The following is a 23,749-nucleotide window of genomic DNA, read 5'->3' on the forward strand; positions in this document are numbered from 1 at the left end:
CAGGCTGAGAAAATCCCCCCATAAACAAGGACATCCCAAAGAGGTGGGCTCTGCAGCTTCTGATTTCCCCTCCCAGAGTGCAGCTCCCTCCCCCAACAGATTTCTTAGGTGCTCTAAGACTGGGTGAGGTGGCATGGATGGAGAAGGGCATGGTGCCTTTCCTCAAAAGGCTTACAGGTGAGATCAAACTGAAAGACCCTCTTTTCAGAAAGGTTCAGAGCCCAGGCTTCAGTTAAAGAGGCTGAAAGTGAGGCCTGTGACAGGTAAAAGAAATATCGGAACATAAAGATAAATCATAAACACTTTAGCATCTTTTGAAAGTGTTCATATTTCCCAATAGTACTGGAGTGAGCCATCTATCTACCTACCTATCTATCTTAAGTGGGCCACAAACCATGTTTTTCTTCTTTTATCCCCAGCTTTATTGACATACAAGAGGCCCGGTGCATGAAAATTTGTGCACTGGGAGAGGGGGTCCCTCAGCCTAGCCTGTGAGAGCCCTCAGGGGATGTCCTACTGATGGCTTAGGCCCGCTCCCTGTGGGCCCCCCTGTGGGAAGCGGGCCTAAGCCACAGTCTGACTCCCTGTGGGCTCCCTGTGGGGAGCGGGCCTAAGCCGCAGCCTGGCCTCCCTCTGCGGGAAGCGACCGGGCTGATCAGGTGAAGGCACTGTCCCCATAACCCCGCCGCTGCTGCTGCCTCTGGCCTCCCTCTGTGGGAGGCGACTAGGTGATCAGGGGAAGGAGCTGCTCCCATCACACTGCTGCTGCCGCCACTGCCAGCCCTCACAGCCACTGCAGCTGCCAGCCCTCCTCAGCCCTCACAGCCGCTGCAGCTTTGTCTGGAAGGACGTCCTGAAGGCGTCCAGTCTATCAGGTCTAATTAACATATTATCCTTTTATTAGTATAGATCAGTGGTTCTCAACTTTCCTAATGCCGTGACCCTTTAATACAGTTCCTCATGTTGTGGTGACCCCCAATTTCATTGTTACAAATTGAACATAATTAAAACATAGTGATTAATCACAAAAACAGTATGTAATTATATATGTGTTTCCGATGGTCTTAGGCGACCCCTGTGAAAGGGTTGTTCGACCCCCAAAGGGGTCGCGACCCACAGGTTGAGAACCGCTGGTATAGATAATTGACACTAGAGGCCCAGTATACGAATTCGTGCATGGTTGGGGTCCGGCCAGTCTGTCCGATTAGGGCCTGATCAGGGCTGGGCTGGCTGTGGGGAGGAGCTGCATGCAATTGGCCAGTGGGCCCCACCCCCAATTGGGGTGGGGGAGCTATCAGGGGTGAGGTTGGCCATGGGGAGGGGCTGCGGACTGATTGGGGTGGTGGGGGCCCATCAGGGGTGGGGCTGGCTGGGGGCAGAGGATGCAGGAGGTTGGCCAGCTGGCCCTGCCCCCTATTGGGGTCAGGGGGCGATCAGGGTCAGGGCTGGCAGGGGAAGGAGCTGTGGACAGATGAGATAGTGGGGGCCCATCAGGGATGGGGCTGGCACAGGGGGAGGGGCCATGAGGGATTGGCTGGCTGGCCCTGCCCCCTATTGAGGTAGAGGGGGGCAATCAGGGGCGGGGCAAGCCAGGGAGAGGGGCTGGGCTGATCGGAGTGGGGTGGGCCAATTGGGGGCATGGCCAGCCTGGGGAATGGGCCATGGGGGGGTTGGCTGGCCGCCCACCCTCGATCAGGGTGGGAGAGGCCAATCAGGCGGTTCACTGGTTGCAGTGGGCGTCATAGCGACTGGTCATTCCAGTCGTTACGGTGTTATGGTCGCTGGCTTTTTATATATATAGATATACATGTGTGAGTTTAAGATGTACATGTTGATTTGATACATTTACATAGTGCCATATGATTACCACCATGGCATTGGCTAACACCTCCATCATGTCACATAATTACCATTTCTTTTTTGTGGTAAGAACATTTAAGATCTCCTCTCTTAGCAACTTTCAATTATACAATACAGTATTGTTTACTACAACCACCATGCTATGCATTCATACCCAGAACTTCTCTTCTAACTGGAGTTTGTGCCCTCTGACCACCATCTCCCTATTGGCCCCAGCACCAGCCCCTGATGATCTCCATCCTATTCTTTTTCTATGAGCTCATTTTTAATTTTATTTTTTTTCTTGCTGCAAAGCATGTTTTTCCCTCCTACCAGGAAACAACTGTACTGTTTTAGGATTTTTTTTTTTCTTCCCCTGGTTATACGTTCTCCCTCCCTCTTTGCTTCAACCCTCACTTTCAAGTATGGAGTGTTTTGTCATTTAGGATCCATTCAGGAGGAGCTGAATGAGGCTAGTTTGAGACTTCATTGTGATTTTAGGTTATGTTAATTTCTGCATTAGTATTTAACTCTTATAGACATATAGTGTAAATAGGGGGTCATGATAAACAACTAACCAACCCACCCACCCACCAAGCAACATGTCCCACAATTGCTGTCTGGTGTACATTTTGTTAATAATAGAAGTGACTCCTACCCACCTGCTATCTGATACTCAGTGGTAAATATGAACATCTCAGTGGTTGTAGACACTTCTGTAGGTTTCTGAAAATCTATGCAGAAGAGAGAGGGGAAGATGCTCTGTTTAGGCAATTATTGGATTGCACAGGCTGGAGAGTGCTAGGGTTCTCCCTGAGCTAGAACCTCAGAGACTGATGGAAGGGACATAAAGGACAAGGGGAGGCCGTGCGCAAGTATTTCCTTCTTCTGCCTCAAGACACCACCCTCAGTATGGTATCACCTCTTTCTGACACTTGTTTTCCAGCCTTTGAGGATTGTGAGGTCAGATGTGGATCTTGATCATCTTAACATCCATGGGGAAGCTCTGCCCATGCTGGCGAGGCTGCTCCAGGCAAACTGTCTTCTCTCTCTCCCATTTGATATAATGGCTTTTATCTTCATAGAAACAGATTCTAGCCATACCTCTAGGAATACTTGTCGTGGTGAAGGGACAGGAAGCTTCACTCCCAGAAGGTATGTCTGTGATTGCTGGAAACTCTTCATCACCTGGCGGAGAGAGTGAGCAATGCTTGTGGAACTGAAAGGGGAAGGGGTCTCACATCCACCCCCACCCACCCACCTCAGTTGACTCTATACACACTAGCTAAGGTGTGAATCTCAGTGCTGGGCATGCTATCTGTGGGTGCCACGTCACATGGCTCTACATTAGAGTCACAGGGAGTGGCATAAGAGGCCCCAGCAGAGCCCAGTGAGAGGGAATTCTAATTCTGACCTTGGTTTTCCATAGAACTTTGAGAAACTCCTTTCTCTAAGCTTCCTACTCAGCCTGGTTTCCATCTGTGTCTTGGAAACAGGTCATAACAATACCAATACCATTGAACTATCAAACAAAGTAGAAAGGCACAAAAGGGTAGCTTTTCTCTGTTATAGGTCCCCATTCAGCATGGGTGTTGTCATTTACCCAGGACACTGCTCCACCTTGTCATCCTTTTACAAAGGAAACTAGGGACATGCTATGACCAGCAGTATGGCTTACTGGAGACAAGCTATGGGAAAGAAACTCAGAATTCTCAAGAATCCAAGAGGAAGTCATGGAATATGGAAAAGAGTGATGAGCAAAGAAACCTGTAACCCATTGTTAAATGTAACTGATTTTTAATACACACACACACACACATTTATATATCATTCTCATCTGAGGATATGTTTTTATTGATTTTAGAGAGGTAGGGAGGAAAGGGGAGAGACAGAGACAGAGAGATATCAATGGGTTACCTCCTGTATGTGTCCCAACAGGGGATCAAACCTGCAATCTTTTGGTGTATGGGACATACTCCAACCAACTGAACCACCTGGCTAGGACAATGTAAGTGACTAGATTGTAGAAATAGTAGTATGATTTCAGAATGAAAATAGCAAAGATCTCAACATACATTGGTTGTATGTATGGATGAATGAGTGCGTGAGTGTGCCTGCTAATGTTCATATAAGTCCCTTCTCTGCCCATTTGCATTTTTATCAAAGCTCAGGTGGGAAGTATGCAAGGGGAAGTTGCCTGTCAACAGTGTAGCACTGTACAAATAATGGATTTACATTATCAGTAAATTAGAAAGGTGTGGGTTGCAGGTTGGACTTTCCCCTTTGAACAAGGGAGAGAGGAAGTCTTGGTAGCTTAGAGGAAGAAGTGGGGTTTCAGGATCAGCTAAGAAAGGGGAAGCATTATCACCAGTGAGTGATTTGGGGGCCCTGGAACACTCCAAAGATCTTTTCTCTTCTTCCCTCTCCTGCTACTTATCTCCACTCAGGGTACAGGGGACCTTAAGTGATAGAGACCTTTGAGCAGGGGTCCTCAAACTTTTTAAACAGGGGGCCAGTTCACTGTCCCTCAGACCATTGGAGGGCCGGACTATAGTTTTTAAAAAAACTATGAACAAATTCCTATGCACACTGCACATATCTTATTTTGAAGTAAAAAAACAAAACGGGAACAAATACAATATTTGTATTTGCATGTGGCCCACGGGCCGTAGTTTGAGGACCCCTGCCTTGGAGTCTCTCTAGTGTTTTTTATAGAATGAGAAAAAATAGAGGCCCAAGGAGATTAACTTGTCCAAGGTTACACAGCTGGTGGGTGAGGAATCCCACCCTGGTCGGCCTGATGGAAAAAGCAATCTAGTGAACTCAGGAAGGTGCCACCATACCTAGAAACTGATCATTCTCACTCTCACTTGTGCACTTGAGCTGGGGCTGTGTCCATCTCGTCTTCCCACAGATCATTTTGCAGGTGCTTGTGGCAGGACCTTTCTGTTCGGCCCTGAATCCCTGGGCGCACTTATAGTGAACTGTCTGGCCCACCACGAAATGATAAATTCTCTTTGAAGCTTCATGTTCCCATGGTGGAGGCTCCTTGCAATGACCTGGAAGAGGGAAAGGAAATTCCAAAGGCAAGTTGGAGAGAGCACTGTGAGTCCAAGTTTCCCCTTCCTAGAGACCAGACCTTGGTTCTTATTTTTTAGTTTGTTCATTTATTTTCTTTCATTTAACCAGTATGTATTGAGAATGTCTATGTATCAGGACTTGGCTAAGTACTTTGTGAGAAGGCACAGAGACTCAGTCACTCCTGCAAAAGGGGTCAGTCAATTGGGTAAGAAAGACATATGAAGGCAGAATGTGCTGAGTATTATAGTTAAAGAACAGACGCTCATTATGGGAACACAGAGGCATGAGTAATTACTTCTGACGATAGTGAGAGCTTTGGTAAGTGCACAGGACTGGGAAGGATGGTCTCAGCTGAGGGATAAGAGCAGGCTTAACTCAATTTGGGTCACTGAAAAGTGAAGACCAACCACCCCTTATCTCCACTGCTGATTGAGGAAGCTATATCCTCAGGTTGCAGCTGATGGTCACCTTGGGACCATGGTAGAAGGACTGGGGACAAAGCCAAAGCCCAGAGGAGAGAGCAGCTGAGAGAATCTCAGAGAATTGGAGCCTGATTTCTGATCAAGCCATACCTGAAGCTTGCCTTGCATTAGACCAATGAAGGCTTCTGGAAATTCCCTGTGTTCAGTAACTTTCCACTCCCAAACTAAAACCCAAGCCTGACTGACCTTTAACCCTAAAGATCGTGTCCTGCTATGATATAATCTCAGGATTTTTCACTCCATCCCCAATCTGGACATATGGAACCATATGTACTCTCTATTCTTCAGACATAGGAAGCTACACATATTCTCTGACCTTCCAGACCTTCCACAGCCTGAATACCCAATATGAGCTCTACAAATACTCTGTGTAACCTTTGGCCCCACCTGGAAGCTTAGTGGTTCTGTCCTGAGCAGTTTGCTCTAACACCTGGCAAATCATGACTGAACTTATGTTTTAGTCTCAAAAAATTTCTTTTACAGTCAGTGATATCTATAACTGATTGAACCTGTTTTTAATTGGGTTTGCTTCTTTCAAATGAAAACATACTAATTAAGACAATATGTGAAATGTCCATTAGCTAAAACCAGCTGGTTATCTCTTGAGTAAGGACAACAAACATTGGCTTTTTGAGAAACCTTTCAATAATTGTGGAAGGTATTATGGGAGAAGTAGAGAAAAAAACAACAACTAAACTTGCTTTGAAATACCATTCCAGTACAAAGTTGTGTGTGTGTGTGTGTGTGTGTGTGTGTGTGTGTGTACATGGATAAAAACCTCACATTGCAACAATGCTCCTGGATTATTCTTTTTTTAAAAAAAAAAATGGAAGATGCAAATAAATTCGAACTAGTCTAAAATAAGTAATCAGTAGAAAGATTTCTAGTCTAATTCGGGAGACCCAAGATCTTATTCCTAAAATATGTGAGTTTAGCCAAGTCTTTTACCTTCTCAATGTCTCAATTTCTTCAGTAAATTGAAGTAATACTCCTCCTCCCTCACTCACTGGGTTGTGAGGTTCAAGTGAGATTTTATACAATATGTTCAAATTCTTTATAATCTTATACAATCAGCATGGGACCATAGGTTTCTGTAAGGTCAGCTGGTCCCCCAAAAGCTCAGGCTTTCCTAATGGGCTCTATTTCCTCCTGACATTATGACTTGACTTTAATCAACATGATTCATCTCGGAAAGTTGCAGCAGCAACTGGGTAGTTATGGTGCTCACCAATCCATAGCCCATTAGCCAGGAGGTATTTGTCTGCAGCTTCACGACTCACCAGTATGATCCAGCACATTTTACACACACACACACACACACACACACACACACTCCTCCTAAGAAACATCTTGAAGTAAATTGCTGTGCGGGCAGTTCATTATCTTCTATTTAGGGGAAAAAAACAAAGTATTTCCTTTAGAGAAGGAGCTATTATCTGCTCATGTTTATATCTTCTGTTGGCAGTGCCTGGTACCTTTAGTCCCAACACGTGCTTTTTGAATCAAATCCAATTGAACTGAATTGAATTGAATTATATTTAGCCAGTTCTCAAACCAGGAAGAATTCCCGAGGCCAGGTTGGCTTCTGTGAAAGTGACTTGAAATGCTGAGCCAAGAGCCTGCAAATGCTATTGTTGACATGATATCCTTAGAGGAGAGGATAATGGAGCAGACTTTCTTCCTTTGGGGACCACATCATATACCTGCAAGAGAAGGGCTGGCTCCTAGTACTCAGACAACAGTTGTTCAGATTCACCTCTTACCTAGGTTAACTTGGTCTGTGGGCTGTGTTTGGCTTTGCATTTCTGCGGTTTTTCTTTCCTTCTGTTCTTCAGGTTTAGGAGTAGCTTGTTTTTGTGTGTTCCTGAGGGCTAGAGAATATGAATGGAATGAAGCAAATAACTTCACAAATGTTAATAATAGTAAACACTCTTCATGTATTCACTTACTCAGAAAGGATCTTTCTAGTGCTTGCAGTGCACCAGGAAATATCAAAGTGCTGCGGTTACGAAGATGTGCTATACATGTGCCCTGCCCTTGGGATGCTTTTAGTGGGCCCTGTTCATGTCAAACCCAGAACAGCACTGGCCTGTCAGTATTCATGTGTGTAATGACAATGGCCTTCAGCATAGACATAACAAAATTTGCCATATCAATCATTTTAAGTGTACAGTTCGGTGGCATTCAGTATATTCACATTGTTGTGAACTAAAATTGTTTTTTAATTGTTCGATAATTATTAGTGTAATGTCTGTTTCCTTCCTGACCCTGAAATACAAGTTTCTTGAGTACTGGGTATCCTGCATGCCTAGACCAGTACTTGGACCTAGAAGACACTCCTTAAATATTTGTTTAATATATGAATATTCCAGAAACCAGTAAAATTAGTTCCTGTGTAGTTCAGACTGAACAATTTTTTTTAAAATATATTTTATTGAATTTTTACAGAGAGGAAGGGAGAGAGATAGAGAGTCAGAAACATCAATGAGAGAGAAACATCGACCAGCCGCCTCCTGCACATCCCCCACCGGGGATGTGCCCGCAACCCAGGCACATGCCCTTGACCGGAATTGAACCTGGGACCCCTCAGTCCGCAGGCCGACGCTCTATCCACTGAGCCAAACCGGTTTTGGCAAGACTGAACAATTTTTGTCTGTGGGGCCAAGTGAACAAAATCTGAAGCTCTGTCTCACTCTTTGCTATGATCTTCTCTTCCCCTTGGCAGTTACAAAAGGAAACACTTACAATTCATTTTGCACTGACATTGGTTTTCCCAGGCAGAGTGGCCAGCGTTTCCTGTACAATTCATGAAGATCGTCTCGCGGCTTCTGCGGAATCCTGTCTTGCAGTCACAGTTTATCAAGGTGCCCATTTCGTAAGTGATGGCTTCGAATGTGGCGTGTCTGAGATTTGGTGGGCTGGGATAACAAAACTCTGAGAAGGAAAAGAAGCATATTACCAGTTAAACATTCACACATTTAACCATGCAGTGATTTAATCACACATATCTGTGTTTTATTTAAAGGATTTATATATACCCCACTTTTTCCTAGAAAGAAACTAAGTCTGTTGCCATTGTTCTTTAGAAACTTTTGTATGAGAGACAGTTCAAAATTTAATTTCAACCAAATTAAAACATAAACTACAATATATTTTAAAGTAAATGAATAGAAATGAATGAAGTTTTATTCTGAATATGCCTCATGCTGAGCAAGTAGAGAGAGGAAGACCAAGAAATATGAGGAAAGCCAGTTAAATTTATTTATTTATTTATTTAGAGCCATGTAAATTTAATTAAAAAACAAAATGTGTGTGTGAGAAAAGACCTTTCAGGATTGTCCGACTTTCTATAATAAATGATTCTGCACCACTAAAAAAAAAAAAAAAAATAGAAATTTAAAATGCTTCCCTCAATGTCTGGCTAGTAGGAAGTGTGTGTTTCTCACCCTCTTACCCATCTGTGAGTTTTCCAAATTCCTTTTTATACTGTAAAGACCTGCCCCTCACTCAGCTCAAAAAATGGACCCTGATTTCCTACTAAAGACCCTTGATGTAGTGGCCAAACACTCAACTATAAAGGGGGAAATTATATTGGTCTAATCAGAAAGATGCAACAAGTTCCCCTTTTAAGAAACTAGATTTTTAGGAAGAAGCCACACACTGGATAAAAGAAGTGGATAAGAAGGATCACAGGAAAAAGGAAAAGGTGAGAAAGCTGGGGCCCCTACCACAGCCAGCCTCTCCACCCACCAGAAAGGCAGCTAATCCAGGCTGGTTGCTGCAGTAGTTGCTGGTAGAGGATGATCTGCCAATTGCTTATTAATAACTTGGATTATAGTGAAGGTTCCCTGTACCCGCACACTCTTCTCACCAGCATCTTGTCATCCTAGATATCTCCCCCCATCTAAGACTTAGGACACTCCTATTGCCCCCAAGAACAGAAGGTGAGAAGAATGTGGACAGCTTGCCCCACCTCTAACCAAGAAAGGACTAAATAAAAGCAATCTCACTGGCTCAGTGGGCCAGCAGTTATAGAGGAACATGTATCATAAGCACTCAGTACATTCTGGTAATCATAATAATCACCACAATAAGGCAAGAAAGGGGAGAAAGGTGATTTTCTAAATTCTAGCTCTACCAGTTAACTAGTTGTATAACTTTATTATTTTTACTTACCGATGATGTGGCTTCCTTTTCCATAAAGAGGGTATTATCATAATTATTTTACTAATTTGTTTTAAAGATTACTTGATGTAACATATAACATACTAAGGTAACTTGCAGAGCACTGGGCACATAATAGGCATAGACAGATACTAGTTCTGCTTTTTTCCTCTGTCCAGAAAAAAAGAATGGTAATTCATATAGAGACTGGGCTAAAGTTTATTTTATCCCTTAACTCCTGCAAAAGGGCATTTCTCTCTACAGCCCATATCATCAGTATCACTCACTGGCACTTATCAGACATCAATACCAACCAACTTTTTAAGTATTAGAAGGTAAATCTGGCTGTTAAAACAAGATAGGCATAATAATCAGAACAACCAATGGAGGTACATGGAAAGCATGTCCGCCCCCCCCCCCCATTTTTTTAATTCATCCTCACTCAAGTATATGTTTTTATTGATTTTAGAGAGAGATAAACATCGAAGTAAGAGAGAAACATTGATTGGTTGTTTCCCATACACGCCCTGACCAGGAATCGAACCTGCAACACTTTGGTGCATAAGCTGCTGTTCTAACTAACTGAGCCACTTGGCCAGGGCAAGGATGTTCCTTTTAACCACCATTTTCCAACATTGTACTAGAAGTCCTAGCTAATGCAACAGAAAAGGAAAGGGAATAAAAGGTATACAGATTGGGTAGAAAGAATAAAATTGCCTGTGTTTGCAGTTGTCATGACTGACTATGTAGAAAATCTGAAAGAACAGACAAGAAAAAACCCTCTTCATACTAATAAGTGATTATAACAGAGTTACAGAATACAAAGCTAGACCTAGCCCAGTGTTCGGCAAACTCATTAGTCAACAGAGCCAAATATCAACAGTACAACGATTGAAATTTCTTTTGAAAGCCAAATTTTTTAAACTTAAACTATATAGGTAGGTACATTGTTATTAACTTAATTAGGGTACGCCTAAGCTGGCCTTTGCTAAAAACGTCCTCAATCTGATTGAGGTACGTTTGCTGAGGTGGACCCCTTCCAACTCTCCCATCCATACTCATCTTGTATACTTGTTTCCTCTATCTCCTTTCCGAAAACTGACTTCTGCGCATGGGCCACGAAGTTTCAATCACACTGTACGTGCATGCCTGCACGTGGTATTTTGTGGAAGAGCCACACTCTAGGGGCCAAAGAGCCGCAAGTGGCTCACGAGCCCTGGTTTGCGGACCACTGCCCTTACCGATTTGGCTCAGTGGAGAGAGGTCGGCCTGCAGATCGAAGGGTTCCAGGTTCAATTCTGGTGAAGGGCACATACCTCGATTGCAGGCTCCTCCCCAGCCCAGGCTTTGTTTGGGACTTGTGCAGGAGGCAACCAATCGATGTGTTTCTCTCACATCGATATTTCTCTCTGTCTTTCCCCTCTCTCTTAACACTCTCTCTAAAAATCAATGGAAAAATATCCTCGGGTGAGGATTTTTAAAAAAGAATACAAAAATAATATATAAAAGTCAATTGCTTGGCTATATAGCAGCAATGAACAAGTGAAATTGAAATTAAAAACACAATAGCATTTACATTAGCACCCAAAAAATAAAGTACTTGGATATAAATTTAACAACATATTTATGAGATCTATATAAGGAAAACTGTAAAACTCTGATGAAAAAATCAAATAACTAAATAAATGGAGAGATATTCCATGTTCATGGATAGGATGAGTCAATATTATCAATATGTCAGTTCTTCCCAACTTGATCTATAGAATCAATGCAATCCCAGTAAAAATTTCAGCTAGTTATCTTGTGGATGTCAACAAACTGATTCCAAAGTTTATATGGAGAAGCAAAAGGCCCAGAATAGCTAACACAATGTTGAAGAACAAAGTTGGAGGACTGACACTACCTGACTTCAAGACTTACTGTAAAGCTGCAGTAATCAAGATAGTGTGGTATTGGTGCAAGATTGGACAAGCTAGATCAACAGAATACTGCATACCCAAAAATACATTTTGTTACATATCTAAATATTTAGACACTAGATCTATACATTGTAGATATAAAAATAAAAGTTAAAAACTATTATGCTGGTAAAAGAAAATAAAGGAAAATAGATCTTCAATCTAGTTATAGGCAGAGAATGCCTAGAGATGAGAAGAAAAACACTAACCATAAAAGGAGAGTAAATTAAAAACTTCTACTTATCCTAAGATGAGTAGAAAATAGAAAAAATAAATGCTAGAGATAGACTTGGAGAAAATATTTGCAACTTATATATCTGAGAAAAAGACTCATGTCAACATTATAAAAAGAACTACAAATCAATAAAAAAGGCAAATAACTCTGTAAATACAAGGGCAAACACCTGAAGGGTCACTTCTCCAAAGAAAATACATGATGATCAATAAGCACTAGAAAGAGCGCTCAACATCAGTAGACATAAAGAAAAAGCAAATTGGAGCCCACCATGAAACAGTCCGTTAGAAGGGGTAAAATGTGTAAAAGAGTGACACTACCAAATGCTAGAGAGGAAGTAAAGCTACTGGAACTCTTATATTATTGATAGGAGTGTAAAATAATACCATTACTTTGGGAAACTGAAAGTTTTAAAAATGAAGTTAAATACATCTACCCTACATTTAGCCTCTCCACTCCTAGGTATTTGTCTAGTAGAAATGAAAGCATATGAGTAGCTTTAAGTAACCTCAAAAACATCATATTTCACAAAGATGTTAGACACAAAATACTACGTACTGTCTGATTCCATTTATATGAAGTTCAAGAAAAGATAAAACTAGTATACAGAAAGAATCAGGTTTCTTGTGGTGGGTGGGGATTGACTCAAAGTGAGGTGACAGAGACGTTGATTATATGGGTGTACAGATTTGCCAAAACTCATCAAATTGTACACATCTGTGCATTTCACTATTAGTAATTTTATTAAAAAAAAATCATTAAGTGTACCAACATCCGAATTATGGGGGTGCCAGAAGAAGAGAGAAAGATATTGAAAACCTATTTGAAGAAATAGTGACAGAAAATTTCCCCTACCTGGTGAAAGAAATATACTTACAAGTACAGGAAGCGCAGAGAACCCCAAACAAAAGGAATCCAAAGAGGACCACACCAAGACACATCATAATTAAAATGCCAAGAGCAGCCGAACTGGTTTGGCTCAGTGGATAGAGCGTCGGCCTGCGGACTGAAGGGTCCTGGGTTCGATTCCGGTCAAGGACATGTACCTGGGTTGTGGGCACATCCCCAGTAGGAGATGTGCAGGAGGCAGCTGATCGATGTTCCTCTCTCATTGATGTTTCTAACTCTCTATCTCTCTCCCTTCCTCTCTGTAAAAAATCAATAAAATATATTTAAAAAAATAAAAATAAAAAATAAATAAAATAAAATGCCAAGAGCAAAAGACAAAGAGAGAATCTTAAAAGCAGCAAGAGAAAAAAAGTCAGTTACCTACAAGGGAGTACCCATACGATTGTCAGCTGATTTCTCAACAGAAACTATGCAGGCCAGAAGGGAGTGGCAAGAAATATTCAAAGCGATGAATACCAAGAACCTACAACCAAGATTACTTTACCCAGCAAAGCTATCTTTCAGAATTGAAGGTCAGATAAAGAGCTTCACAGATAAGAAAAAGCTAAAGGAGTTCATCACCACCAAACCAGGATTATATGAAATGCTAAAAGATATCCTTTAAGAAGAGGAAGAAGAAGAAAAAGGTAAAGATACAAATTATGAACAACAAATACACACCTATCAACATGTGAATCTAAAAATCAAGTGAATAAATAATCTGATGAACAGAATAAACGGGTCAATATAATATAATCAGGGGCATAGAAAGGGAGTGGACTGACTATTCTCGGGGCGGGGGGGAAGGGGTGTAGGGGGTGCGGAAAGAGACTGGACAAAAATCGTACACCTATGGATGAGGACAGTGGGGACGCGTAAGGGCAGAGGGTGGGGTGGGAACTATGGGGGGGAAAAAGAAAAACAACTGTAATAATCTGAACAATAAGGATTTATTAAAAAATAAAAAAATCATTAAGCAGATTGCTTAACAACTCTTGTAATTATTGGTTGCTGCAAATAATCAAGGATTGACCAACCTCTTTTGCATTTGGAATCTGATAACCAGAAACCAAAAAAATTTATAACCACATAAATTTGGAAAAAAACACAAATGTCCTTAAAAATTCTAATTGCAATAATAGCATGCTTTTCTAAATAAGATCATGGAAATTTCCTGAGTTGTTATGAATTAGCCTGAGTATCTGAAGAGATCATGTGGGGAGAAGTTCCAGAACTTCTTTCTCCTACAGACTTTCCTTTTATAAAAGCATCTTTCCTGGAATTTAGAACACTGAAACTTACCTGGTCTCTAGCTAAGAAGTAGCAATGAGCTTGGTTAAAATGCTTTTCCCTGAAATGTCTTGCTAAAACACCATCTTAAAAAAAAGTGGGATCTGGGAGAGTGAGTGGGAAAGATAGCCCTGGGGGTTTGTTCCTTTTTACTCTAATAGTAATAAATCTGGAATATTTTTAGCTGCCATAAAAGAAACCATAGTACAACATCTAAAAAAGAATTGAAAGTGCTTTGTCTATCCTGAAGTCTTGCAGAGAAATGACAAAGGAGAATTCCATTTACGTGACCCAGCAAAATGTCTTTGAATCTTCTTTCCCTATATTAGCCGTTAAAAATTGCTTCCCACATAGCATGGCAGCTTTCCTTATTCTCTACTTTTACTCACTAAAAACTCTGAAAATTCTTTCTCAAAATTCAGCTAACAGGGAGGAGCTTTTCTCTGCCTTTATTCTTTATTTTATTTATTTGTTTGTTTATTTATTTATTTATTTATTTTAATCTTTATTGTTGAGAGCATTACAGATGGCCCTCCCCTTCTTCTCCCCTATTACTCGCCTCCATTGGGCTCACACCCAAGGCCTTCACCACACTATTGTCTGTGTCCATGGGTTATGCATATCTATACATATAAGAGCCTAAGCAACTGAACAACCAAACGACTAAATGACCGGTCAACTGGTCGCTATGATGCTCACTGACCACCAGGGGGCAGATGCTCAATGCAGGAGCTGCCCCCTGGTCGTCAGTGTGCTCCCACAGCGGGAGTGCCACTCAGCTGACAAACCTGCCCCGGCGGCCCACCAGCCCCACAGCAGCCACTCACTCCCCCAGTAGTCCTGCAGGTCCAATCTCCGGAGAACAGACCAGACAGCAATGGACCGGCCTCCTGGAAATCAGCCTCAGGCACTGCAGCCACTTCCCCTCCCTAGACACTTCACAAGGAAGAAACAATATAAAAGTGGCCGCCAGGTGGCTCCCGACAACCCATGCGAATCAGTGGGACAGACCCGGATCCTAGGCCAGCAAGGGCATCCCACTGTCCACCTGGAGGGCAGATTGTGTTCCACCACCCCCCTCCCCCCAGGCGCCAGACCCCAGGACTCATGTCTGGTGAGTGCTGCTACAGCAGCACAAGCCTCTCCTGATCAGGACTGACTGGGTGTGAGCCCACAGCAGGCGCAGCGGGGCAGCCGGGATGAGCGGGAGCCACAGGTAGGAGTGGCAGACGGCGTTGGATTGCTGGTTTCAGCCCAATCCCTGCAGGCCACGCTGAGGGACCCCTCCCATCCACGAATTCGTGCACCGGGCCTCTAGTATGCATATAAATTCTTTGGTTAATCTCTTCCCAACCTCTCTCCCCATTTCCTCTGAGATTACTCAGTCTGTTCCATGTTTCCATGCTTCTGGTTCTATTTTATTTTTCAGTTTATTTTATTCATTAGATTCCACATATAAGTGAGATCATGTGATATTTGTCTGCCTTTATTCTTGTGCCTATCTTCCTCATTTCTACCTAAGGCTCAGACTCTAAATTGTTCTGTGCACTGAGCTCTATTATTTCTTTGGCTCACAATGGGCCTAGAACAGCCGTGGGCAAACTACGGCCCGCGGGCCGGATCCGGCACATTTGAAATGAATAAAACTAAAAAAAAAAAAAAGACCGTACCCTTTATGTAATGATGTTTACTTTGAATTTATATTAGTTCACACAAACACGCCATCCATGCTTTTGTTCCGGCCCTCCGGTCCAGTTTAAGAACCCATTGTGGCCCTTGAGTCAAAAAGTTTGCCCACCCCTGGCCTAGAAGCTCAGGAGGCAAACACAGAATTTTCTTTAGAAGGTGGGAGGGGAAATATTTTCTCTCTGTAATTGTAAGTATTGGTACAATTCTGGATTTAGATGTCATTTTCTCTACTGAGAGTTTTTAAAGTGTCTGCTGTTGATGGTTGCCTATGTGTTGCTCTGTGAAGGATGCCAAGACAGCCCTTAGCCCCAATCCCCCCAACACGCCCCCCCCCCACTTGCCCTGCTATCCAACTGCTCATGAGATGCTGCAATCTCCATCCTTCATTTAGTCATCCTTTATGGTTTTCTCCTTCAGCATCTTCTTTACAATGCCAGGAATTTTAGAATATCACTTATCATTGACTCTTTGTTATGGGATGAATTGCATCCCCCAAAATACATATGTTGAAGCTCTAACCCCCAGAAACTCAGAATGTGACTGTATTTAGAGAATGGGCCTTTAAAGGGGTAATTAAGATTAAATTAGTTCATATGAGCAGGCCCTAATCCAATCTGACTTTTTTCCTTACAAGAAGAGGAATTGGGAAATGCCAGGGATGGGCACAGAGAAAAGACCCTGTGAAGAGGCAGCAAGAAGGCCGTGGTCTGCAAGCCAAGGAGAGAGGCCTCAGAGGAAACCAACCCTGCTGGCACCTTGATCTTGGTCTTCCAGCCTCCAAAGGTTTAAGAAAGTAAATTTCTGTTATTTAAGCTGCTAAGTCTGGTATTTTATTATGGCAGCCTGAGCAGACTAATATCCCTCATTAACATAAATTAGTTCATACAATCCTCTGCTCTTTGCCAACTAGTTGAGGTTTGGAGTAGAAATGGAAAAATGTTCTTCCCAAGAAGAGAATGATCTGGATTCCCAAATAATTAATTATAAGGAGTTAAACACAGGGAAGGGTGATGGATTGGAAGTAAGAGATAGAGAAAAAGGAGGAAGGTTGATAAATCATTAATATGTGACTTTTGTATAGGATTATTTTGTTCCAAAGGACTTTTGCATTAGCATTTCACCCTGATAACAGTGTTTGAGGAAACAACTGTCTCCATTTCATAGATAAGGAACCAGAATCTCATAGAAGGTTCTCTCAAGGTCATCCTCAGAGCCTGAACTCCCCATTAGCATTGAGTACCACAGATGTCAAGTACCTTTGGCTTTTCAGGTTTGCTGTAGCCAGAAAATGGAGATTTAGAAAGCTTAGGAAGTTGACTCAACTGAAAAGAAGTAAGAAATGGTGGACCTTGAAAATGACTTCAGGTTTTCTCACTGCACAAAATATAGTCAAACACTGCTTCAGTTAAATATCTCACCCTTTGTTCTCCCTGAGTGATCTACAATAATAATCTGCTTCATGTTGATATTTACTGCTGTGTTGCTGATAATTACCTGAAAGAGAAGTTGGGGTGCTTCACAGGGCTAGAAAAAGTGTAACTACATCAGAAAGCAGGTCTAAGTAAGCAAGTTTATTCTATATCTATAAAAGGCTAAGTTGACTCGCACATGCGCGATACATATAAAGCTCTTCCTGGTGCCAAATGCATGTGTGTGTTTCCATCTGTCATTGTTGATGTGAATTTGGTTGACACTTCTATTGTAGAGAAAGGGCGAATAGCAATATTAAAATAATTCTTCTAATTAATTTCCTTTTAATGTGCACAAATTCAGGCCACTAGTCCTATATAATAAAGAGCTAATATGCAAATGGTCATCATGCCCTCACACCCTTGCGCCACAACTGCTCAGACACTCAACACTGAGGAGAGAGGAATGGGGACCAGCGAGGCACAAATGAGCTTGTGAGAGAGGAATGGGACCAGCCAGGCACAGATAAGCTCGTGAGAGAGGAATGGGGACCAGCCAGGCTGCGGCCCAAGAGAGGGACAAGTCGCCCACCCCGTGGTCCCGAGTGCCTGCAGTGCCTGCAGCGCGCAAAGCCGCCCACCCACGGACCCCTGCGGCTGCAGCCAGCCCCGGCTAACCCAGCCTGGGTCCTGGGTGCCTGCGACCAGCCAGAGGAGGGAATTCTGGGTCCTGGGTGCGGGGTGAGGCAGAGGTAGTTAGGGGCAATCAGGCCAGCAGGATAGCAGTTAGAGGCAATCAGGCCAGTAGGGGAGCAGTTAAAGGCAATCTAGCAGAGGTGGTTAGGGGAAATCACGCAGGCAGGCAGAGGGGTTAGGGGTGATTAGGCAGGCAGACAGGTGAGTGGTTAGGATCCAGCAGTCCCAGATTGCGAGAGGCAGTCAGACATCCCCCGAGGGGTCCCGGATTAGAGAGGGTGAAGGCCGGGATGAGGGACCCCCCCCCCAGGTGCACAAATTTCGTGCACCAGGCCTGTAGTGTAGCTAATATAATCATTCCATCCTCAGTTCTAGAGCCTGAAAACAAACTCTGCAGAAACATAAATGATGAGAGAGAAGAAAAAAATTAAGGAGAAGTGGGAGGCAGAGGAGGAAATAATGGGTAAAGACTTCAACCATCTCATCTGATTTCATATCTCTTTCCAGTTGAATACCAGATTCTCTCTTTAGTTAATGTTATTATAAACCAAGATATATGGGTGTCAAAAAATACTTGATTAAAAAATTTTAAAAAGTGTATGCTGCCTATGGATTGGAGTAAAACTTTAGATTCCTAACCTTGGGAGATGGTGATAAGTAAGTTCCCAGAGCTTGGAAAGTGGGGCTCACAGCAGGGGAGTCCTACAATAGGCGCAGGAGTACACTGACATGGCCTGACCCTTTAGCTCTTATACCTTTTATGTGGACTGTGGGAAAAGGAAACAGCAACACATTACTAATCCTGAAAATCCCAAGGGTTTAGGCATCCATTAAGAGAGCATTAAACTGAGCTCTTCTGATGTTGAAAATATTTCACATATTATTTCACATTTTTTCTATGAATGGTAATTTGGAAGACACAAGCAGGATCCATGTGTTCCACTCCCTTCTCACATCCTGCCTCCATCACTGTCTCTGAAATACTATCACAGGTGCATCTTACCTTGGGATATTTATGGATTTGTTGCCTCTTCCTCAACTGAAGTATAACACTCTGAGTGCACTTTTGGCTTCTTCAGCTGACACTAGTGACAATAACAGAGCCACCTTCCTCTGGCTTGTATCACCCAACAGGTCTGGAGAGAAGAGTGAGGAGCCCTGAGACACTCTTCTCTTTTTCCTGCTGTTTTGTTTTTTTGTTTTCCCTCTAATGGATTGCTGGAGACTCAACTTCTCCATGTCACTCACATGCCATGCTAGGTAGGGAAAGATTAGGCTTTTGTATGATACATAGCAACAATTTTAGGGATTCAAACCAGCTTTGCTGTCTCCCAGACATCTCTCTCCTTTCAAGTGTTAGACCATATCACCAACCACCCATCACTATTCTCAAATAGAAATGTGTAGCTTCTATTGCTTGGGTTTCAAAGAAAAAAAAAAAAAGATGAGAAATGTAGCTAAAGGAGGTATTCTCTTTTCTTCCTATAAGTGTTTCCATCACACCGGAAGAAGAACAGGAGCAAGAGATTCAGGGATTCTTAACGGGATTTGGAATCCTGACACCCCTTATTTTATTTTGCCAACTCCCCCTACATAAAGCCCACTCCTTTATTTTTTTTACCCTTTTGGTTTTTTCTAAAGGGAATATAACTAAAATGAGTTTTGTGCTGAGATATGTTGTGTCCTAGAAATATCAACACTTGGAAGTCATTTGATCTGGGAGAGTGACGTCTAAGTTGGATTCTCTCCAACCAGTAGGACCTATGCTTAAGTTGTTCACAGCCATGCTTCTCAAACTTCAGTGTGCACACAAGTCCCCTGGGGGGTCTTGTTAAAATGCTCATTTGGATTTGATAGGTGAATGTGGAAGCTAAGACAATGTCTAACAAGCTCCCAAATGCTGCTGGTGCTGCAATCACACACAGAGTAGTAATGGCTGCTGCAGCCTCTCTCTCTCTAGCTGCCCTCTTCCTAAGGGCTACCTCCCCCAGTAGACAGTGAGCAGGGGCCTCAGGTGCTATGCAACCTGCTTACAAAGCAATTTGTTTCCAGGATGTTTTACTCAATATCTAAGAGGGTGCAGTGAAAATTTTCTAGCTGGAGGAAAGATGGGTGGGTGAAAAACGCTTGCTTTTTGTTGTTGTTGTTGTTTGGTTTTTTTGGTCTGATGTTATTTAAAATGAGAAGGAACTCATCTGGCCCTTGTGGCCCGTGTGAGCAACTTGAAAAATAAGGGAAAGGATGGGGCTTCAAAAGGATGTGGACAGAGTCTGTGATAAAACTCTTCGCTCTGTGGGTGAATCAAGGTCAAGTTATGCTTACCCACAGCTCAACCATCACTGTTTCTAAAACTGAGTAAGTGGCTTCATCTTTGTGCCTCTCTTCTTCTCCATCTATACCAGGGTGCGGAACCTTTCTTCTGCCAAGGGCCATTTGGATGTTTATAACATTTGTTTGATATAATTCACTTAATATAAATTTATGTTGCTATGAAAAGAGCTCCTAGATTTATTGAATTTCAAGTCCTGCCTTCAGTTTACTTGGCAGGGCCAGATCAAGTGATTTTGCAGGTCTTATAGGGCCCTCAGGTTCTGTGTTCCCCACCCCTGATCTATACAATAGAATGACTCACTAAGCCAGTCGTCGGCAAACTGTGGATCGAGAGCCACATGCAGCTCTTTGGCCCCTTGAGTGTGGCTCTTCCACAAAATACCGACCTCTGCGCATGGGCCACAAAGTTTCAATCGCACTGTATGTGCGCGCCCACATGTGGTATTTTGTGGAAGAGCCACACTCAAGGGGCCAAAGAGCCGCATGTGGCTCACGAGCCGCAGTTTGCCGACCACTGCACTAAGCACAGAAGATTCTAGATGATGATTTACTAAGCTTCACACAAAGGGTATAGAAGTATATTAAGAGTTCAGGGCACCCAATAAAGAAATGATCTGGTTCTTCACTTAAAGCCATTCATCTTCTATGTTAGATCTAAGAAGAACCATGATATACTCGATGTCAAAGGTAGTATCCAACTTCCTTAGGAAGCCCAACCAGCAAAAACCAAGTATTTCTGGTGCAAAATACCATAGGACATGCTGACTATAACTCTTAAGGGTCCTAAAACTGAGAGCTGGGAGAAACCCTAAAGATCATTTAGGTCAACCTCCACATTTTGTGGATGAGGAAATAGGTTGTGTGGCAACCTGATTCCCAGTTCAGTATTTTCCCATCATAAAGAATCATAATCTTCAGGAACGACTGTGCTTTTCACCCAGCTGGGGAAGGTTCTTTCTCGAGGAGAAGCAGAGCTATGTCTAAACTATCTGGGTCACTGGAAAGTGCTTATGAAATGTTGTGGTTTAATTCAGATCATTATCTTTGAAGAAGTCAGAGAACTCAGGTCCTCCAATTGGGGCCATTTATATAATAGTAACTATAATAGCTGAGCCTTGCCTGTGTGCTGATCCTTTGTCTAGATTGCCTTTCATGTTTACTACACCACTGAAAGGTAGATATTGTCATCCTGACTTTACATGGCAGGAGACTGAAGTTCAGAGAGAGGTAGTGGGACAGGAATCACAAGAAAGCCTACTATTGCTGCCCTCTTTTCTGCCTTTAAATTTTTTACTTTCACTTTTAGAAATTCTTTCAAGAAGCAAACTTAAATATTTCAGAAAGAAGAAAGGATGAAGAGGACAGAAGTGTGGATAAAAGGTTTTCACTGACCTTAAGGAACCATAAAAGCTCAGAGGGTGATGCCATTGGCTTTGTGCAGAAGTCAGATTCAAAATACTGAACAAGCAGGATAGCAGACTCAGGAACAAATATGAATATAGCAGTAAAATGAATTAGGAGTTTGGCAGACCATGGTGAGAAACTTTCAAGAAACATTAGGTAGGAGTAATGACAAATCAGAGATTGTGATAGAAAAAAATGGGGAAAAGGAAGCTGTCCGGGCGCAGGCGCGGTGGCGTGTGGCCTGGACTTGCCCCCCACCCCCCACAAGGGCCAGCAGGTTTAGAGTGGGACCCGCTCACATGGGCCAGGAGGGCCTAGCTGTGCCGGAGTCAGCAAGGTCTCGGGTCTCCCTCCGGGGCGTGCTGGAGCAATGCCTCGCTACTGTGCAGCAATTTGCTGTAATAACCGTGGGGAAGGAATAATAAGGACCTCGAGCTGAGTTTTTACCCATTCCCTCTACATGACAAAGAAAGATGAGAAAAACGGTTAAAGAACATGAAACGAGATTCATGGATGCCCAGTAAATACCAGTTCCTGTGTAATGACCATTTCACACCTGACTCTCTTGACATCAGATGGGGGATTCGATATTTGAAGCAAACTGCTATTCCAACAATATTTTCTTTGCCTGAAGACAGTCAGGAGAAAGACCCTCCAAAAACAACTGTCAGAAGAAAAAAATAGAGTATGAGAAAGAGGTGTGCCTGAAAGGCAAGTCACAAGAATCATTTGCATCAAAAGAGCCAAAGAAAAATACAGTTAATACAGGAGTCCTCCCTGAACATGCAGAATCACTCCATTCATCTGCGTTGGTGAAGCCACCAGCTCCAAAAGCAGGAAGTATACACAATAACATATTAACTCTTAATCTAGTTAAACTGGAAGATACTGGAAAACTAGAATCTACCTTGGAAACATCAATTAACAAAGACATAGGTGGTTTTCACACATCTTTTGAGAATCTAAATTCAACAACTATTACTTTTGACAATTTCAAATTCAGAAAGTATTCCGCAGTCCTTGGAAACCCAAGATGTGCTTGAAATAACTACCAATCATCTTGTTACAAATAATTCAGTGGAAATTAAGTCAGCACAGGAAAATTCATTCTTACTCAGCACAATTACTCAAACGGTTGAAGAATTAAACCTAAATAAAGAATCTGTTATTGCCATTTATGTACCCACAGAAAATTCCAAACCTATAATTAATTTTTTTATGCCTGTCCAAAAAGAAACTGTAGAAATGGAAGTCATAGACAGTGAAGACTCCAATCAGGAGCTAGACTATGAGACAGAAGTCTTACAACTTGAGCATTCTTACTGCAGACAGGATATAAATAAGGAGCATCTTTGGCAGAAAGTCTCTAAATTACATTCAAAGATTACTCTTCTTGAGCTACAAGAGCAACAAACTCTAGGGAGATTGAAGTCTTTGGAAGCTCTTATAAGGCAACTAAAACAGAAGAACTGGCTCTCTGAAGAAAATGTCAAGATTATAGAAAACCATTTCACAGCATATGAAGTTACTATGATATAAAGACGTCTCAAAGCTATGACTTTTATATAAGCGTTTTGCAGCCAAACCAAATTATTTGTAAAGTGAACTTTTTCCTGCATAAATGAAAACATTATCTGCTTAATGAAACTCAAAGAGTGCCCTAACATTATGAACTGCAGAAAAATGATAACTGGTAGGAAAAAAGAAAAGCAAATGCAAAGTGATGTGAACTCCCAGAAGGAAGCAATTACTTGTGTATGGTAGGTAGGACAGTGGAAGAGAGCTATGAAAATAACGACTCTGTGAGCAGAGTCTGGAGGGATAAAAGGGATTTCCCAGGCATGGATTAGTAGAAGAAAGGGAACAGCATGAGAGAGACAAGATGATGTGTTGGGGAAATACTGTGTATGTATGAGGAACTGAGAGCTCTCCGTTCCACTTAGGTCAGCATTGAGTCTCAGCACTTAGGACGTCTAGCAGAGAAAGCTAGATGGTAGATGGTTAGGACAAAATCATGGAGGAAATCATGTGAATGTCATCTGTGAGGCACCAGGGAGCCATTTGAAGGTTTATGACTATGGGATGCTGTACTCAGATCTATTCTTTAAGAAGAACATTTTGGGGGGAGGAGGGGCATTTACAGATGGCTAACTGGGGGCAGCAAGAGGTGGGAGGTAGAGTGATCAATTAGGCTAGTGCTTCTCAAACTTTTGTGTGCACATGAGTTCCATGGGGAATTTATTAAAATGCAAATTCAGATCCAGCAGGTTTGGAGTGGGACCT

General features: G+C 42.5%; 1 protein-coding gene and 1 pseudogene across 2 annotated transcripts in view; one reads left to right on the forward strand and one right to left on the reverse strand.

Annotated features, from left to right (window-relative positions):
* Positions 1–23,749, reverse strand: part of IL2RA (interleukin 2 receptor subunit alpha) — a gene marked incomplete at both ends in the record, with an annotated part of 52,272 nt that overhangs the window by 7,128 nt on the left and 21,395 nt on the right. The window contains 5 exons of the mRNA XM_081114270.1: positions 2,502–2,573; positions 2,944–3,027; positions 4,683–4,898; positions 7,166–7,273; positions 8,148–8,336. Of these exons, the coding sequence (XP_080970396.1) occupies positions 2,502–2,573; positions 2,944–3,027; positions 4,683–4,898; positions 7,166–7,273; positions 8,148–8,336 (669 nt within the window). The remainder of the gene's footprint in view (positions 1–2,501; positions 2,574–2,943; positions 3,028–4,682; positions 4,899–7,165; positions 7,274–8,147; positions 8,337–23,749) is intronic.
* LOC308535388 (THAP domain-containing protein 5-like) lies at positions 21,837–23,005 on the forward strand (annotated as a pseudogene). Its single transcript has one exon. The product of its transcript is annotated as a THAP domain-containing protein 5-like (transcript).

This window comes from Myotis nattereri (assembly GCF_964212035.1).
Source record: "Myotis nattereri genome assembly, chromosome: 1".
NCBI lineage: Eukaryota > Metazoa > Chordata > Mammalia > Chiroptera > Vespertilionidae > Myotis > Myotis nattereri.